This window comes from Acanthaster planci, unplaced genomic scaffold, assembly GCF_054643075.1.
Source record: "Acanthaster planci isolate LZ-2023a unplaced genomic scaffold, COTS_SCS Contig62, whole genome shotgun sequence".
NCBI lineage: Eukaryota > Metazoa > Echinodermata > Asteroidea > Valvatida > Acanthasteridae > Acanthaster > Acanthaster planci.
Genome location: NW_028257685.1, coordinates 1 through 12,989, shown reverse-complemented (window position 1 = coordinate 12,989; position 12,989 = coordinate 1). Strand labels below are relative to the sequence as shown.

The 12,989-nt window shown below is 41.5% G+C and overlaps 2 protein-coding genes across 2 annotated transcripts; one reads left to right on the top strand and one right to left on the bottom strand.

Moving 5' to 3' along the window:
* Nucleotides 1–15: 15 nt before the first annotated feature.
* amd1 (adenosylmethionine decarboxylase 1) lies at nucleotides 16–10,103 on the bottom strand. Its single transcript, XM_022226238.2, has 12 exons — nucleotides 9,903–10,103; nucleotides 7,875–8,079; nucleotides 7,481–7,567; nucleotides 7,245–7,368; nucleotides 6,728–6,830; nucleotides 6,399–6,441; nucleotides 5,693–5,750; nucleotides 5,250–5,330; nucleotides 3,962–4,054; nucleotides 2,259–2,333; nucleotides 1,907–1,987; nucleotides 16–1,524 (listed from the first exon to the last, which is right to left on the bottom strand). The coding sequence occupies exons 2-12, from the start codon at nucleotides 8,021–8,023 to the stop codon at nucleotides 1,387–1,389; spliced, it is 1,032 nt and encodes a 343-aa protein (XP_022081930.2). The 5' UTR covers nucleotides 8,024–8,079; nucleotides 9,903–10,103; the 3' UTR covers nucleotides 16–1,386.
* A 1,235-nt stretch (nucleotides 10,104–11,338) lies between these two features.
* Nucleotides 11,339–12,936, top strand: LOC147795351 (cyclin-dependent kinase 8-like; the record flags this gene model as incomplete). The annotated part of the gene is made up of 3 exons (XM_087132009.1): nucleotides 11,339–11,748; nucleotides 12,481–12,718; nucleotides 12,826–12,936. Coding segments are annotated over exons 2-3 (315 nt in total), but the record flags the coding sequence as incomplete, so codon positions are not given.
* Nucleotides 12,937–12,989: the final 53 nt, after the last annotated feature.

The window sequence follows — 12,989 nt, the reverse complement described above, 5'->3', positions numbered from 1 at the left end:
TTGATTCAAAACATCTACAGTGGATGCCCGAGTACCATAACAGTACACCAATTTATTTCAACACAATTCATTTTTTTTTTCAAATCCGAGATATACAACTTTAAAGTAAAAAAACAAAACAAATATAGGCTATTAACATGCAGTTAGCTCTTGGCAGAACTAAGAGGGCATGGTTTACAAAGCAATAATGGCCGTTTGGTAAGAACTCGCCGCTTGTGTGCGTAGGTTTATGTGCGTTTAGTACAGGATGCCAAGAGCGAGCATGGCCAATGTATGTTTGAATGTAGTCTTCACTTGGGCAGCGTTGAGAGGTGCACTTCAACTCAGGGCAGAGTGTCAACAACTTTGAAGCCCCAAGAGTTGTACAATCTCAGTAATTACATACTGATGAATATCACAGTGAAACAAATTTTTCAGGCATGCGACTTGGACCGACAACACAACAAGGAAATTTACAAGTCTTTACAAGACTTTGTAGTGTTTTTCAATTTTCAATGGCATGAGCATGAAGTGAAAAGTCAGGAAATCAGCTGATCTGAGGAAAAGTTGCATGCCTGATTCTTCAACACAGATGACCTGGGAATGACAGATTGTAATCAGACTTGGCAGCCTCCTGTAGAACTGCAACTACTTTCAAAGCAAACCAACAAAATTTAGCCACACTTTAATAAATGTGAAAAAACAGAAAAAGAAAAATGCACATTAATACTCTGATTGTGCATTTTCAAAGTCCTTCCATTTGGAAAGTGAACATTTTAGGCATCCCAAAGAGTACTCCCATCTACAACAGGAAAGAATGAATAAAGCCATACCCAGAATCGTAAGCATTTTATTTACATTTTTAATTCACAAATTATGCCTAAATCACGCCCAAGCTGTGTAATACCTGCACCTTTCTCAGATGCAGTCGAACCTCCTTAATAAGAGGTCTGTTAATACAAGATTCCACTTGTAACAAGGACTTTTTTAGGTCCCACTCTTGTTTTTCATTCCTGCTAATACAGGGTTCCTGTTAGAACAAGATAATTAACAAGGTAATTAAGTCGGAACGACTTCTTACCCAACGAGGTTCGACTGTACTGATGGCATGACAGTGGAGTCAACCACACATTTTAGAAACTTAGTTTACCACCCATCAACCATCAGCAAGTGATAAAATTCACAAGTGCTTGGCAATTATTACATATTCTTAACGTGAAATTAATATGCACTAACGACATATCGTGACCAAAGTCACTTCATTAGAGTGCTAACAACCCTTCATTCCCTTTTCATTACTTAAATTACTTTACTTACTTAAAGTAAGTAAAGTAAAGTTAAAAATATACACATAGCGCTTCTTGGCCATCTCATTCCACCTTGCTGAAAGGGTAATGTAGCAGTACTTCACACCTGTTTGTCGCGGATGTATGTCGCAAATGTCAGGTCATAGCTCTGGAACTGCGAGAACTGCCAGTCACGGCGACGGTACTTGTCCAGGAAAGTCTCACTGAGGGCTTTGAAGCTCGTGCCACATTTAGCCGCCTGAAAACAAAACAAACAAACAAAGGGTTAAAAATATTGGATTGCCGCACAATTGACAGAAAAGGATTCACGATCAACGATGGGCGGAACAGCTTCAGAACAAGGCCAAAATGGACAGCAGTTAAATTCAGCTGGTTCCCACTTTACGTTCATTGACAGTCAAGATTCAATGCTCAACAGGGAGGGCAGACTCTTGTCACATGCACGGGTGTCGCAATGGGGATGTTTACCCTCCAAACACAACCGATAAATGAACTCCCTGAAACTGTCAATGGTTTACAACTTCGTAGCTGATGAATGCTTCCTCCCTCCCCCTCAAAAAAAGTGGTCCGTCGCCCACCTGGAAAAAATCCTGGTGACGCCCCTGACAAACTCCTCTTACCTTACTAGCAAACAGAGTCATGACGCACTTTCCAGGGTTGAATGTCGTCAGGATCTTGTTCACCAAGTCACCATAGTCCTCCTGGAGGGAAGAAGAAACTTACCATGAATTTGGCCTCACTTAGCAATAACATCGGGGCACAGTAAGATTCGAACCAAGGACTAAAATGTGAAAACCCCTTACGTAAGCTGCCTTACTATAATGCAAGAGATGCAAAATCCCCAATGCTGTACACCTTCACAGAAATTGAGAGCTTTTGTGGTGGTTGGTCTTAGGAGGGTGGTGAGGAGATCAATTACACCACCATGACCTCAAAGTCACCACCACAACCTCATGTGATTCGATAGCTCACCAGTTCGATGTTGGTCTCAAAGCTGACGTAGGAGTATTCCTCTTCGGGAGTGATGTGGATGGTCATGTAGCCGTCCTGCAACAAAAACAAAACAAAACAAATCATTCACATCGACTTCTTTCACTCAGGGTGAATTGTTCTTTAATCCTAACCCTCCCAAATCCTTTTCTGCAAAGTGGAGGAATTTGGAGGATTCAGGGTGTGTGGCAAAATGCATGGCTGATTCGAAGGACGGCACACATTGTTTGTGCTTACTCAAGCACAAATTCAGCCGGATATTTCTTTTGAATCAACTGCACAGCTCAAGAGTGCCATTCGCACAGTCTCAACATAATAACAGGAATTGCCAGAGGATTTTGAAGGATTCGGGCAGTTAGGCAAACCTCCAAATGACACTTTTAAGAAATTTGGGAGAATTTGGGCTGAATGCAATTTTTTCATGTTGAAAATCACAGGATTATGGAGGATTCAGGATGGTTCCTAGTAAAAAGGCCTAGGGGGTTAGGGTTAATAAATAAACCTTAGATTTTTTTATTTAAATCAGATTTTAAAATCTAAATCAGATTTTTTTTATTTTTTAAAAGTTAGCTCAATTGTCTATTCAAACGCAAATTGTCTATTCAAAGCAAGCAAATTAACTGCACGTGTAACAGTTTTTTAATTTATTTGTTTGGTTACAAAATAAAACAAATTTGGATTTAAATTAAGAAATTTAAATCAAGTAATTTGTTTTAAATTCACAAACCACCACGTCTCAGTCTTGGTGAAATGCATGCAGTATAACACCTACCGGGTACATGCACCCTCAGAGAAGACACTTGCTTCAGAGACAAGTGCATGAATCAAGGATAAAGTGCATACCAGGTTTTTAAACCGAACTCTAAGTTTTGACAAAACTAAAGTTCACAAGAATTTATGAACAGGGTACTTACACTTGCATCAAATGACTAATGACTGGGAAACTTGCCATGAACAACGTGTACATGTATTTATTTTGCATGCTACATGTGAAGGTACAAGATGCTGGTATTTTACCTTACTCTGTGAGAAAAAAAGCAGTCTTGTTTTGAGAGAGCAACGACTTGATTAAAAATCACTTTATTAAGGGGTATCTAGTGGTTCCAGTTACAATGCACAATGACCGTAGTTTCTAATCTCGATAAAATACCTGTGCACCTGTACATAAAAGGTAGATGTACACTGTTCACTGACACTTTAACATGTCAAACTCTAAAGTGGGCAATTCAAATGAAGTCAAATTAAGTCATGACAATAAATCCTTCGCATCAAATTCACTTAGAGAATCCCTAAAGCTGACTTAAATCAAAACAAGTGAATTAAATTGAACAAATCAAATCTTGCCAACCCAGGCTGTGTGTAACATGTGCATTCCTACTTCGTTAATACTAGTAGGAACTGGAAGGCTCACAGAGGGGGGATTTGTTGTTAAAAATATGCAAAACCTGCAAACGTTTCCAATCAGCAAAAAAGAATTCAAATGTTTTAAACATTTCCCCCCCCCCAAATTAAGTATGTTGATTTAAATAAATGATTATTTTAAAAAATTCATTTGATTTAAATCTCGATTTATATCAAGGTGAGTTTATATCAGCCAAACCTGCTTTCACTGTATACAAATTTCCAATGATAATTCAAGTGTTGGGACTTTGTTGACTGTTTCATGAGGTGGTGTAAATCCTCACCTTGGGCAGCAGTCCGTTCATGGAATAGCCGCAGGGTTCAAAGAGGAAGTCATCAATCTGACAGTTAGGCAAAAGGTCTGCTATTCCAGATGCCTAGACAGAAACCAAATCACACAAATGCAACAAAAACAGCATTAAGATGACTATCTTGTGAATCAAAGGGAATATTTACACCATGCCTTGTGGCTGGCGTTTTGACAGGTTTCAAACTACAGCTTCCAAGTGCCTCGACATCAAACTGGTTAACAATGCAGTGTTCCATTTGGGCTCCGAGAGATTCCCACCAAGTTGCCCAGAGTGTTAATACTGAAGTAAAAACAAAACTGTACAATGCTACATCAACTGAGGCTTGCCAAAAACTTCTATTTGCTTTGGACGTATTCCTGCAGAGAGGAAGTTATGATGTACGAGGGAGTGGTTACTGCACTTTTGCTATTCAGTATTTTATAGGTCAAATGCCTCATCTGCTGCTTCATTTACATGAAAAAGAATTTAGTTCAATAAAAAAGTGCATATATGTACTGACATTTAAAAAGCTTGTGGATTAGATTATGTCTGATCTGTGCGGTATTACCATGGTATGGCTAAGGCCAAAAGCCATTTGTTAGGCGTCCTCTTTCCGGGCCCTACGCTATTTTGACGGTGTGACCTTATAACATTTTTTTGTGGAGGGGGTATGGAAAGGTGAAACTGGAAATAAAGAAAAAATGTATCTACTGAAATATGCATGTGGTGCAAAAGGGTGCCCTGGGCTTATGCATGCACGCAACGAATTAGCACCCTTTCAAGTGTTGCTCGTTTTATTTGAAACCGTGCCATCCCAACCTCTCTTAATATTGCTCGTCAGTTAAATCTACAAGTGCTTCACACTGAACCAGAATTAAACAAAGTGCCCTCAATTTTCCAATCTCATGCCATACAGTGCAAATTATATGAAAATTATCTTGCAAGTTAATCCGTCTATCTGGCCAGGTTTGTCTCCTCTGCATATCTCATGTATATTAACCTGTAGTCAAGGTATCCGTTTGCAGACAATCAAGGTCATTAGAATGCACAATTGAGTTCTATGTCAACACATATTACCCAGTTGAGATTCTTTAGAAGGTTTCCATCTCAAAAAGTTGCTCTGCGCCATGCGGTAGGTCAAAATCTGCACTTTGAACCCTACCATCTTGAGTCAAGGAAAAACAGTTTTAATACCCACAGGCAAATTTAGTGTCTTTAGGGTATTGAAGAATACCTAGATTTAGAAAACAAAAACAAAACTCACAGGCATATTATAACAAACCTTGGTAACATCGGCGGCCTTCCGTCCTGTGTTGTCTTTGAAGTGCTGCATGACACTGGGGTCAAGCTGGGTCATCAAGATGTAATTGCGTAGGGTCAAGGTCATCATCATAACAGTTTGTTAAAATGGAATTACGCTCTGCATGCCATGGCGTACAGATCACATTCATTTCACAGCTAACTGAAGAGCAGCAATTTTCAAACATTTTAAGCCAAAAAATCCATTATTAATGACTTTTTTTATGGATCGGTGACGTAACCTTTGGAAAAAAAGTTCAGTGACACACTGTGTCATGCAGCTGTTGTAAAAGGCAAAAAAAAAACCAAAAAACTCCAGTCTGAACGATGCATGAGTTATTTACATCAACAGCCAAATATTCAGGCTGGAATGGTACCACCAAAAAAAAAAGTTCAGGAGGCACAACCCAGAATTGAAAAGGATATCTCCAGGGTCTGGTCAGGTAGGCTCTGGCCGATACAGGTGTCTAGGGTGTACAGATGCCTTCATATCATAAACAAATAGAACAAGAGTTTAGCAATACTCTTATTTGGTAATATGTGAACAGTTATTATCGTTATCTGATACGAGGGATAAAACAACATACATAAGCAAACCCCCCCCCAAAAAACAAAAAAAATAGTTCTGCTTCCCAGTGCACTGCTTTTGAATCAAGGTAGGTAGGTAGATTTGTTGGTACCTTTTAAAATGTACTGATTCAGACTGTAGCTATGTGACAACTAGTTAAAAATTCCACCAGCAAGAGCGGCCTGATGGCATGTGTTTGACATGAAGTGAGTTGGCCGACTTTCTAAAGGGCACTAATTGCAAGCATAGTCTGTTGGACCATTCAGCACAACATTCAAACTACAACATACACACTGTATCTTTATTTCTGATTTCACATTTTTCCAAAATTCCCCCCCTCCCCCCCAGAAAACTTGCGGGGTCCTACCATCAAGTTAAAAGAGAGTCAAGAAAATGGAGGCGTCACTATTCTGGGATTTTTTGGGGGGCTTATGCTATTGTCACGCCACCACATCTTTTTATCTCTGCTATCAAAGCTTAGACCAAGAGACACAATCATTTTGGTACTGGCCCTTCCCACATAAGAGAGACTTATCATATTTCATTTCGTTATGCAATACCTACCAGCAATCCCCATTGACTCTACCCAGCATGTAGGCAGCTCCACCTAGCAAAAGAAAGAATACCAAGCGTGGCTGTCATAATGTCACGGTTTACCCTCGCCACTTTTTAAATGCTTTCATTTAATACAAGATGAACAATTTTAATTAGCTACTTGACAGAATTACTAAGAAAGTATTTCTGCTGGTAACCTGCCTATGGCAACAAACATCCATGGGTATCGGCTAGTACCCCGTTTCTTCTTAGCAAATTATTTGTCTGCTTAGCAAATTTCTGGCAGTGAAATTGCTCCCTTGGTCTGGGACTACTTTCCATGGAAACCCAAGACTTACTGTCAAAGAGTGTGTCCAGGTACGTGACCTCGTCTTGGAAGTTGCGGTGGGGGACGGCCTGCAGCTCTGGACGAAAGAAATTCTTGCGGGAATAGAAGACATCCTAAAGAAGGATCCAACAAAATTGGTCTATGCTCAAACGTAACTAAGTAACCAACGTAGAATTCCGCCGTTTAACCGTCAGTCCGCTAGTGAGACTATCACGTACGAAAACTAAATAATTTAGAATAACAATCAAGTTATCAGAATTTAAAAATTTTAAACTTTTGATACTTTTTTCCAAAATTTCAGAAATTTAATCCTCACAATCTTCAACAGGTGTTCAGATTACATATTAAAACACAGTCTAAGCCCAAGAGGGGCCCAATAGCCTGGCTGCGGATTTCCCTACAGTTTACTGAAGACAAAAACAATCAAGTCATACCCCAAACACCAAGTAGATGACAAACTATCCTACCACAATAAAAGTGACTAAGCCAGTTTTGACAAACTCAAAACCAGATCAAAATGATCAAACCTTGACTTTGAAGCCACAGTACTGTTTGGCTAATGCTATGAAGGGTTCGATGGCATTTAGTAGGGTGGTTGTACCACACGTCTTCAAGATGAACCGCTCCTTGGAGAGAAACATGCTGCTCTCGCTGAAAGAGGATTAAAAAAAAAAGACCGACCACATACAATCAATCCAACTTTTTAACACAAACTGCACACATGTATATGCGTGAACCAGTGTTTCAAGAGTCATTGACTTACCTGAGCACATATGCGTGATGTTCATCTCGGCACTTTTCACTCACGATTTCACAATGAACTAAGGTAAGAAGCTCAGTTAGGCAAGTTCTGTGTTGGTGGAAAAACAGAAGTGAGCATTTCTCGTCAAAGAAGTTGTGAAAGATGTAGTTTTTGGACAGAGTAAAGAAATAAAGAAAACAGACAATTTGGAAAAGCCGCAATATTCCATGGAATAAATCTAATAACTATCCTACTAAATTTCTAAGCATAGGAAGAAATCTGCCAAAGGTAGTGAACGGTTTTGTAAGTGGGCTTTCTTCTGCAGAATTCTCAAAACAAAGCTGGAGTCTGATGTGATCTTTATCTTCTTCTCGCTTGTATGTGTAAAAAAAAAGAAGTGAGCATGACCTCTGACCTGGGAATGACCTTCAGGTCGGGGGTGCCTTGGCTTTGTATGTCACCGTTGCAGTGGCGGAGGGGCTCAAACCAAATTTCCAGGAGTTTCTCGGTGCCCTCGTAGTGTGTCAGCTGGCACCCCTCGGAACCCACCCCAGGAAACTCCATCTGTGCATGCTAGGTGGAATCCGCTCAACAGGGAAAGTGTTCAACGCCGTGGTGAACTGCTGGGGGCAAGGAGATAAACCATGAATACAAACCTTTTAAGGTTTTTCACCGTAGCCTTTACATGATATTTAACAGGACACAAACAGGGATTCTGTGGTGAAGTGCTGCTCCATTCCCCCAAGAGTTCCACGTATTGTAGCTTACATTCCTTCGTACTTTGTACAAAAAAGGGGGGGCCCAAACCAAAGAAGATCGCCACAAGCCACGTATGAGATGGCACTTGTTCACAGACGTTGTTCACACTGCAAACGGGGAATTCACATGCTCTCAGATCCAACAGCTGTTGCTTGGGCTATTTGGGCATAAATAATGTGGAGCCCTGTGACTGGTCACTGTGACCCTCGGCCCGCCATAGCCAACTGCCATTTCAACCAGTCAGTCCAGTTGTGGCTAAGAATTACACACACATACGTATAGAAAGTGGCTGCAGCCAATTGCCATGTCTTGTGTATTAATCACAGCCGTAGTCAGCCATTTGGTAGCAGCTCATCTTCAGAAGTACACGTGAACAGCATGACTCTTGGACACTGATCAAGAAATATATTTGCACCTTTTATTGAAAATCGGCATGGTTTTGGCCCCCTTTTTCGGGGGTACAAAGTACAAAGGTATGTCTACCATATATAAATGTAGAACTCTTGGGAGGAATGGAGCAGCATTTCTATGGGTAGTCAGGTAGGCAAGGTAGTTCTTTCCTCGCCTTCCACTTCTGTGGTCCCAGGTTCGATTCCCAGCCCGGTCCACATGTGGATTGGGTTTTCAGTCCCTGCCTGACTCCGTGGGTTTTACCCAGACTTATTCCTCAGGGGTTTTCCTCCACAAAAAAGGCTTGTTTTCTGCGCAGTTCGTGGGAGCGGGATGGACGTACTACCCCACAGTTCTGGGGGGGGGGAGTAACTATAGAATACTGGGCCACCCCCTAGAATCACTGGCTACCATGTCGAATTGGATGGGAGTGACTCTGGGAAGAAGTCGAATCGAGTACCTGGTTGGTGGCTATGTGGCTATGATGTTGAATTTCTCTTTGAGAAATAAGCAACGCAAAATGAATGGAGATGGAGGAACAAACTCTAAGTCCGAAGTCCAAACCAAGTTGCCCTGTATTCGATAGTTGTACGTGTTTGCCCCTTTTTTCTTCCATGATGCCTTTATGCTATTGTGCAAAATCACTCTTATACTAGGCCTATTAGGGACATGGAGGGAGAAGGGGCCTTCCTCCATGGTAGGGATAAGACCAAGTTATAGGGGGATTATAAATTTTGAGATCCTGTTCCTATAATAGAAGGGAGAGTTACATTTTAACTTTTGAATTGACGTTGGTAGGCCTAGATGACTAGACTGTGACATCATGCTCAATAACTGTAGGGTGAATGTTGTCAAAAAAGGGTAGGGTTTTGAGGGAAATATTGAGGGGAAACTGTCAGTGTTTGAACACATGACACACGGTAGATTCAAAATTACATGGTTAGTTTATCAGTACAGTAAAAAGGTCACATTTTCTCACAATTTCAGAATTTGAAATTTCCAAAATTTGGGTCAGCGCGATAAAGAGAGTGTTGCCTTTCTTTTTTGGGGGGGGGGACCTAACAGTTTTGCAAGATTAAAATGTCAAAAAACTGGGGGGTCCCCAAGTATACATTACAACCCCCAATATGGTCATAATGGATGTAATCATGTAGCAGTCATTGACACTGACATCATGATGTGGACCTAAGCCTATTTTATTATCTGTCCATGTGCGATGGCAATAAACCCGGAAGACAGAATCCCAATTAATGTATTCCCATTAAAAAAAGACAAGAGAATATCACAAACTCACAGTGGGTTCCTTCGAATCGAATGAAAATTACTTTCGGGTGTAGCGAAACCGTTCAGAAAGGGATTTGGCGTGGCGGTCAAATGCCCCGTCGCGCCGACAACATCAGCTCCGCGGACAACTGTACACCTCTAGCGTACCGGTACCCGGTACCCGTGCGCGCGTGGCGCTAGCTGCCGAGTTCTGGCAAGCTTACCGAAAGTGATGTTGCGTACATGTACATGCACAGTCCCGCTGAATACCAGCAAGGGTGGGGGCAAGCTGCATAATTACACGGTATAATGGTCACTCTGCCAGTCTTGAAAGGAGACTAGTCTTCGCGCCGGCGCGGCGTTTCCCCTTGACTTGAGTGAAATATTTGGAATTTAGACTTATTTTGACATTTTATGGCTCTTCTATGGATTTTTGTAACTGCGTCTATATTCTAAAAAAAGTGGATACATCAAAACCTATTTACAGTAAATGAGCATTTATATTTGCTTCGTGACAAAATAAATGAGGGATGCATTGTACGCGCTGTATTAAACTGAATGGGACTGAGAAAAAAATTTGCTTTTTATGCTCTAATAGCCTTTATTCAAGTCTGCTGACTGCACTCGTTATGTAAAAAAAAAATTTATTCCAGGCACGAATTGGGACAGAAGTGTACCCCTAACAAGTCCAATCCCAACACTCCAGCCTATTGTCACTTAACACACCCCTTGATGTTTGAAAAGAATTCCTGAGATACCAGTATAACAATGACCAACACAAAGGCAGGGGGGTCTCTCTGTCCCAGTAAACGATATACCGGCACGAAATGGGACGAACGAATCTCCCAGGCATGTCGTGTAGCAGTGCTACATGCTACAGTACAAGCCTATGACATTTCAGGTACCTTCATAGGCTTGGACTTAGATACGCAATATGGGTGCACTGAACCAATTCAAGCTCCATTGAAAATAGTGGAAAATCAACCAAGTTTGGAGCCCCATGGCAGGCAACTGAAGTCCCTGAGGCCTCTCAAACAAAAATCAATGTGTTGTTTGGTCCTTCAGATTTCATTTGATTTTAAATTTTTAGTAGGTTAACTCATGAATTTTTTAATTATCCGCCCAAAACAATCTCACCCCCCAAAAAGTGAACGTTGCCAAGCCTTCCCAGCTGCCATTTTTCAAATGACATCCCTCACCTTCCTAGGGCTCTTCTGACTAATTTTCAATCCCATTTTTGTCTGCTTTGCCCACAGATGGGTGCCCCTGAATCAACAGAGATGATCCTGGGCCATACTGACACAATCCCACCATTTCTTTGCCCAAACAGACCCCTCCTTTTGAAATAATCTCTGGGGGGTACATTTTGTGCGCCTCCGCCTGGCGGAGAGTTTTCCTTGAATTGGAACACTGCGCCCATATGGTTATAATGGTACCCAGGGACTAGACCAATCCTTTGCCGCCGACCGGACGCACAAGCAAAAACGAATGGTAGCAGATAAGCCTGGGCATGGCAATCTGTAGCAAAAAAAAAGCGCCACACCATTGACTTGTGCACAAACTCACTGCTACACGGTGCTACACGGTGGGAAGGGAAAGGTCAGGGGTGGAAATCTGTAGCCAAAAAGTGCTACACCATTGACTTGTACACAAACTCACAGGGAAATTCTAAAGTCATTAATGCGCATGCGTAGGGTTAGCAATGCTACACGTACAGACTGCCATGCCAGCCCTTTTTTCTTTCGTCCCATTTCGTGCATCAATTAAGTAAACGCGCTGATATATTCTCGACTTTGCAACAGCGCCACCAATATCGACGAGCACAGTGCAGTGAAATATAAATGCGATCGTCGGAGTAAGACTGCTTGCTGTTTCTGGTAAGAACAGTTCACACTTTAGACTGAGCATGGATTCCGAATTTTTGAGGATTTGTGGCAAAAATGTTAACAATAAAGAGAAAAGGAAAAGATTAGCTATCATTTATAGCTTTGGTTTATTGTGATTGTTCTAAAGTGAAGGGGATTTGCACATAGGGCCGAGGCCCCCTAAGTACTAGTTCTAACGTTATGAACATCAATCTTGGCATGTTCACGAACCTGACATGACCTGATCTATCTGAGCTTGCATAGCTGGGTGTTGGAGACCATTTTGGAGATCAGATCAGACACATTACTGATTAACTGATTAACCAAACCAAATTCATATAAATCCTCAAAAGCTTTAGATTTTAGGAAAATGAGTCCCTCCATCAATGTCCACCGTCATGCGTCAACATTGGCACCACAAAATTATCCCCAGAACTGTGGAGTTTTTCATCCTCCACATTCCCACGAAAGCGGCGGGCAATGAACCTCAAAGTTCTGGGGTTAAAGAACTGTTACATGTAGGCCTGCCTGTTACTACGGTCATGGTACAAATGAGTGTGGAGAGAATTTGTACCACTAGGCACTACAACTTAAGCTGCGTGATGGTAACCGAAAGGATATAAAAAGACATCTGAATTTGGGACTGAGGAACATTTCCAAAAGTGTGGGGAAATATTGGACAAATAAACTGTGGACATGGTGGAATGGTGTATGCTGCAAACAAGGTTACTTTTCCTTTTTCAGTTCACAGGTTGAACAGAGACGACCGGTCGTAGCCATGGATTACGAGTTCAAGATGCGCACGGCCAGCATGCGGGAGAAAGTAGAGGACCTGTTTGACTACGAGGGCTGCAAAGTGGGACGGGGAACCTACGGACATGTCTACAAAGCTACAACGAAGAAGGGAAATCCAAAGAAGGAATATGCCCTAAAACAAATTGAGGGAACCGGGATATCTATGTCGGCATGTCGGGAAGTCGCTGTGAGTAGTTGGGTCATTTTAACGGAAAAAAGGTTTGTGAAATGTCCATAAATTATTTATTGGTTTGTGCTGATTCTTTTAATTGTAAATTGTTCGTGTCTTTGTAGCTGCTAAGAGAGCTGAAGCATCCCAACGTGATCAGTCTACGTAAAGTGTTCCCTGTCACATGCCCGACAGAAAGTAGGCTCCCTTTTGAATTCTCAGAGCACGATCTATGGGTAAGCTGGGGACACACCCAGACAACTTAAAACTTAATTAAAATGTCATCTTA

Excerpts from the sequence above, each read along its gene's own strand:
- amd1 (XM_022226238.2), bottom strand. The coding sequence starts at position 8,023 with ATGGAGTTTCCTGGGGTGGGTTCCGAGGGGTGCCAGCTGACACACTAC. Across the intron at positions 5,751-6,398 it reads AGAGTCAATGGGGATTGCTG|GCATCTGTACACCCTAGACA; the intron begins GTAGGTATTGCA and ends TATGATATGAAG. Across the intron at positions 4,055-5,249 it reads AGGCCGCCGATGTTACCAAG|GCATCTGGAATAGCAGACCT; the intron begins GTTTGTTATAAT and ends GTTTCTGTCTAG.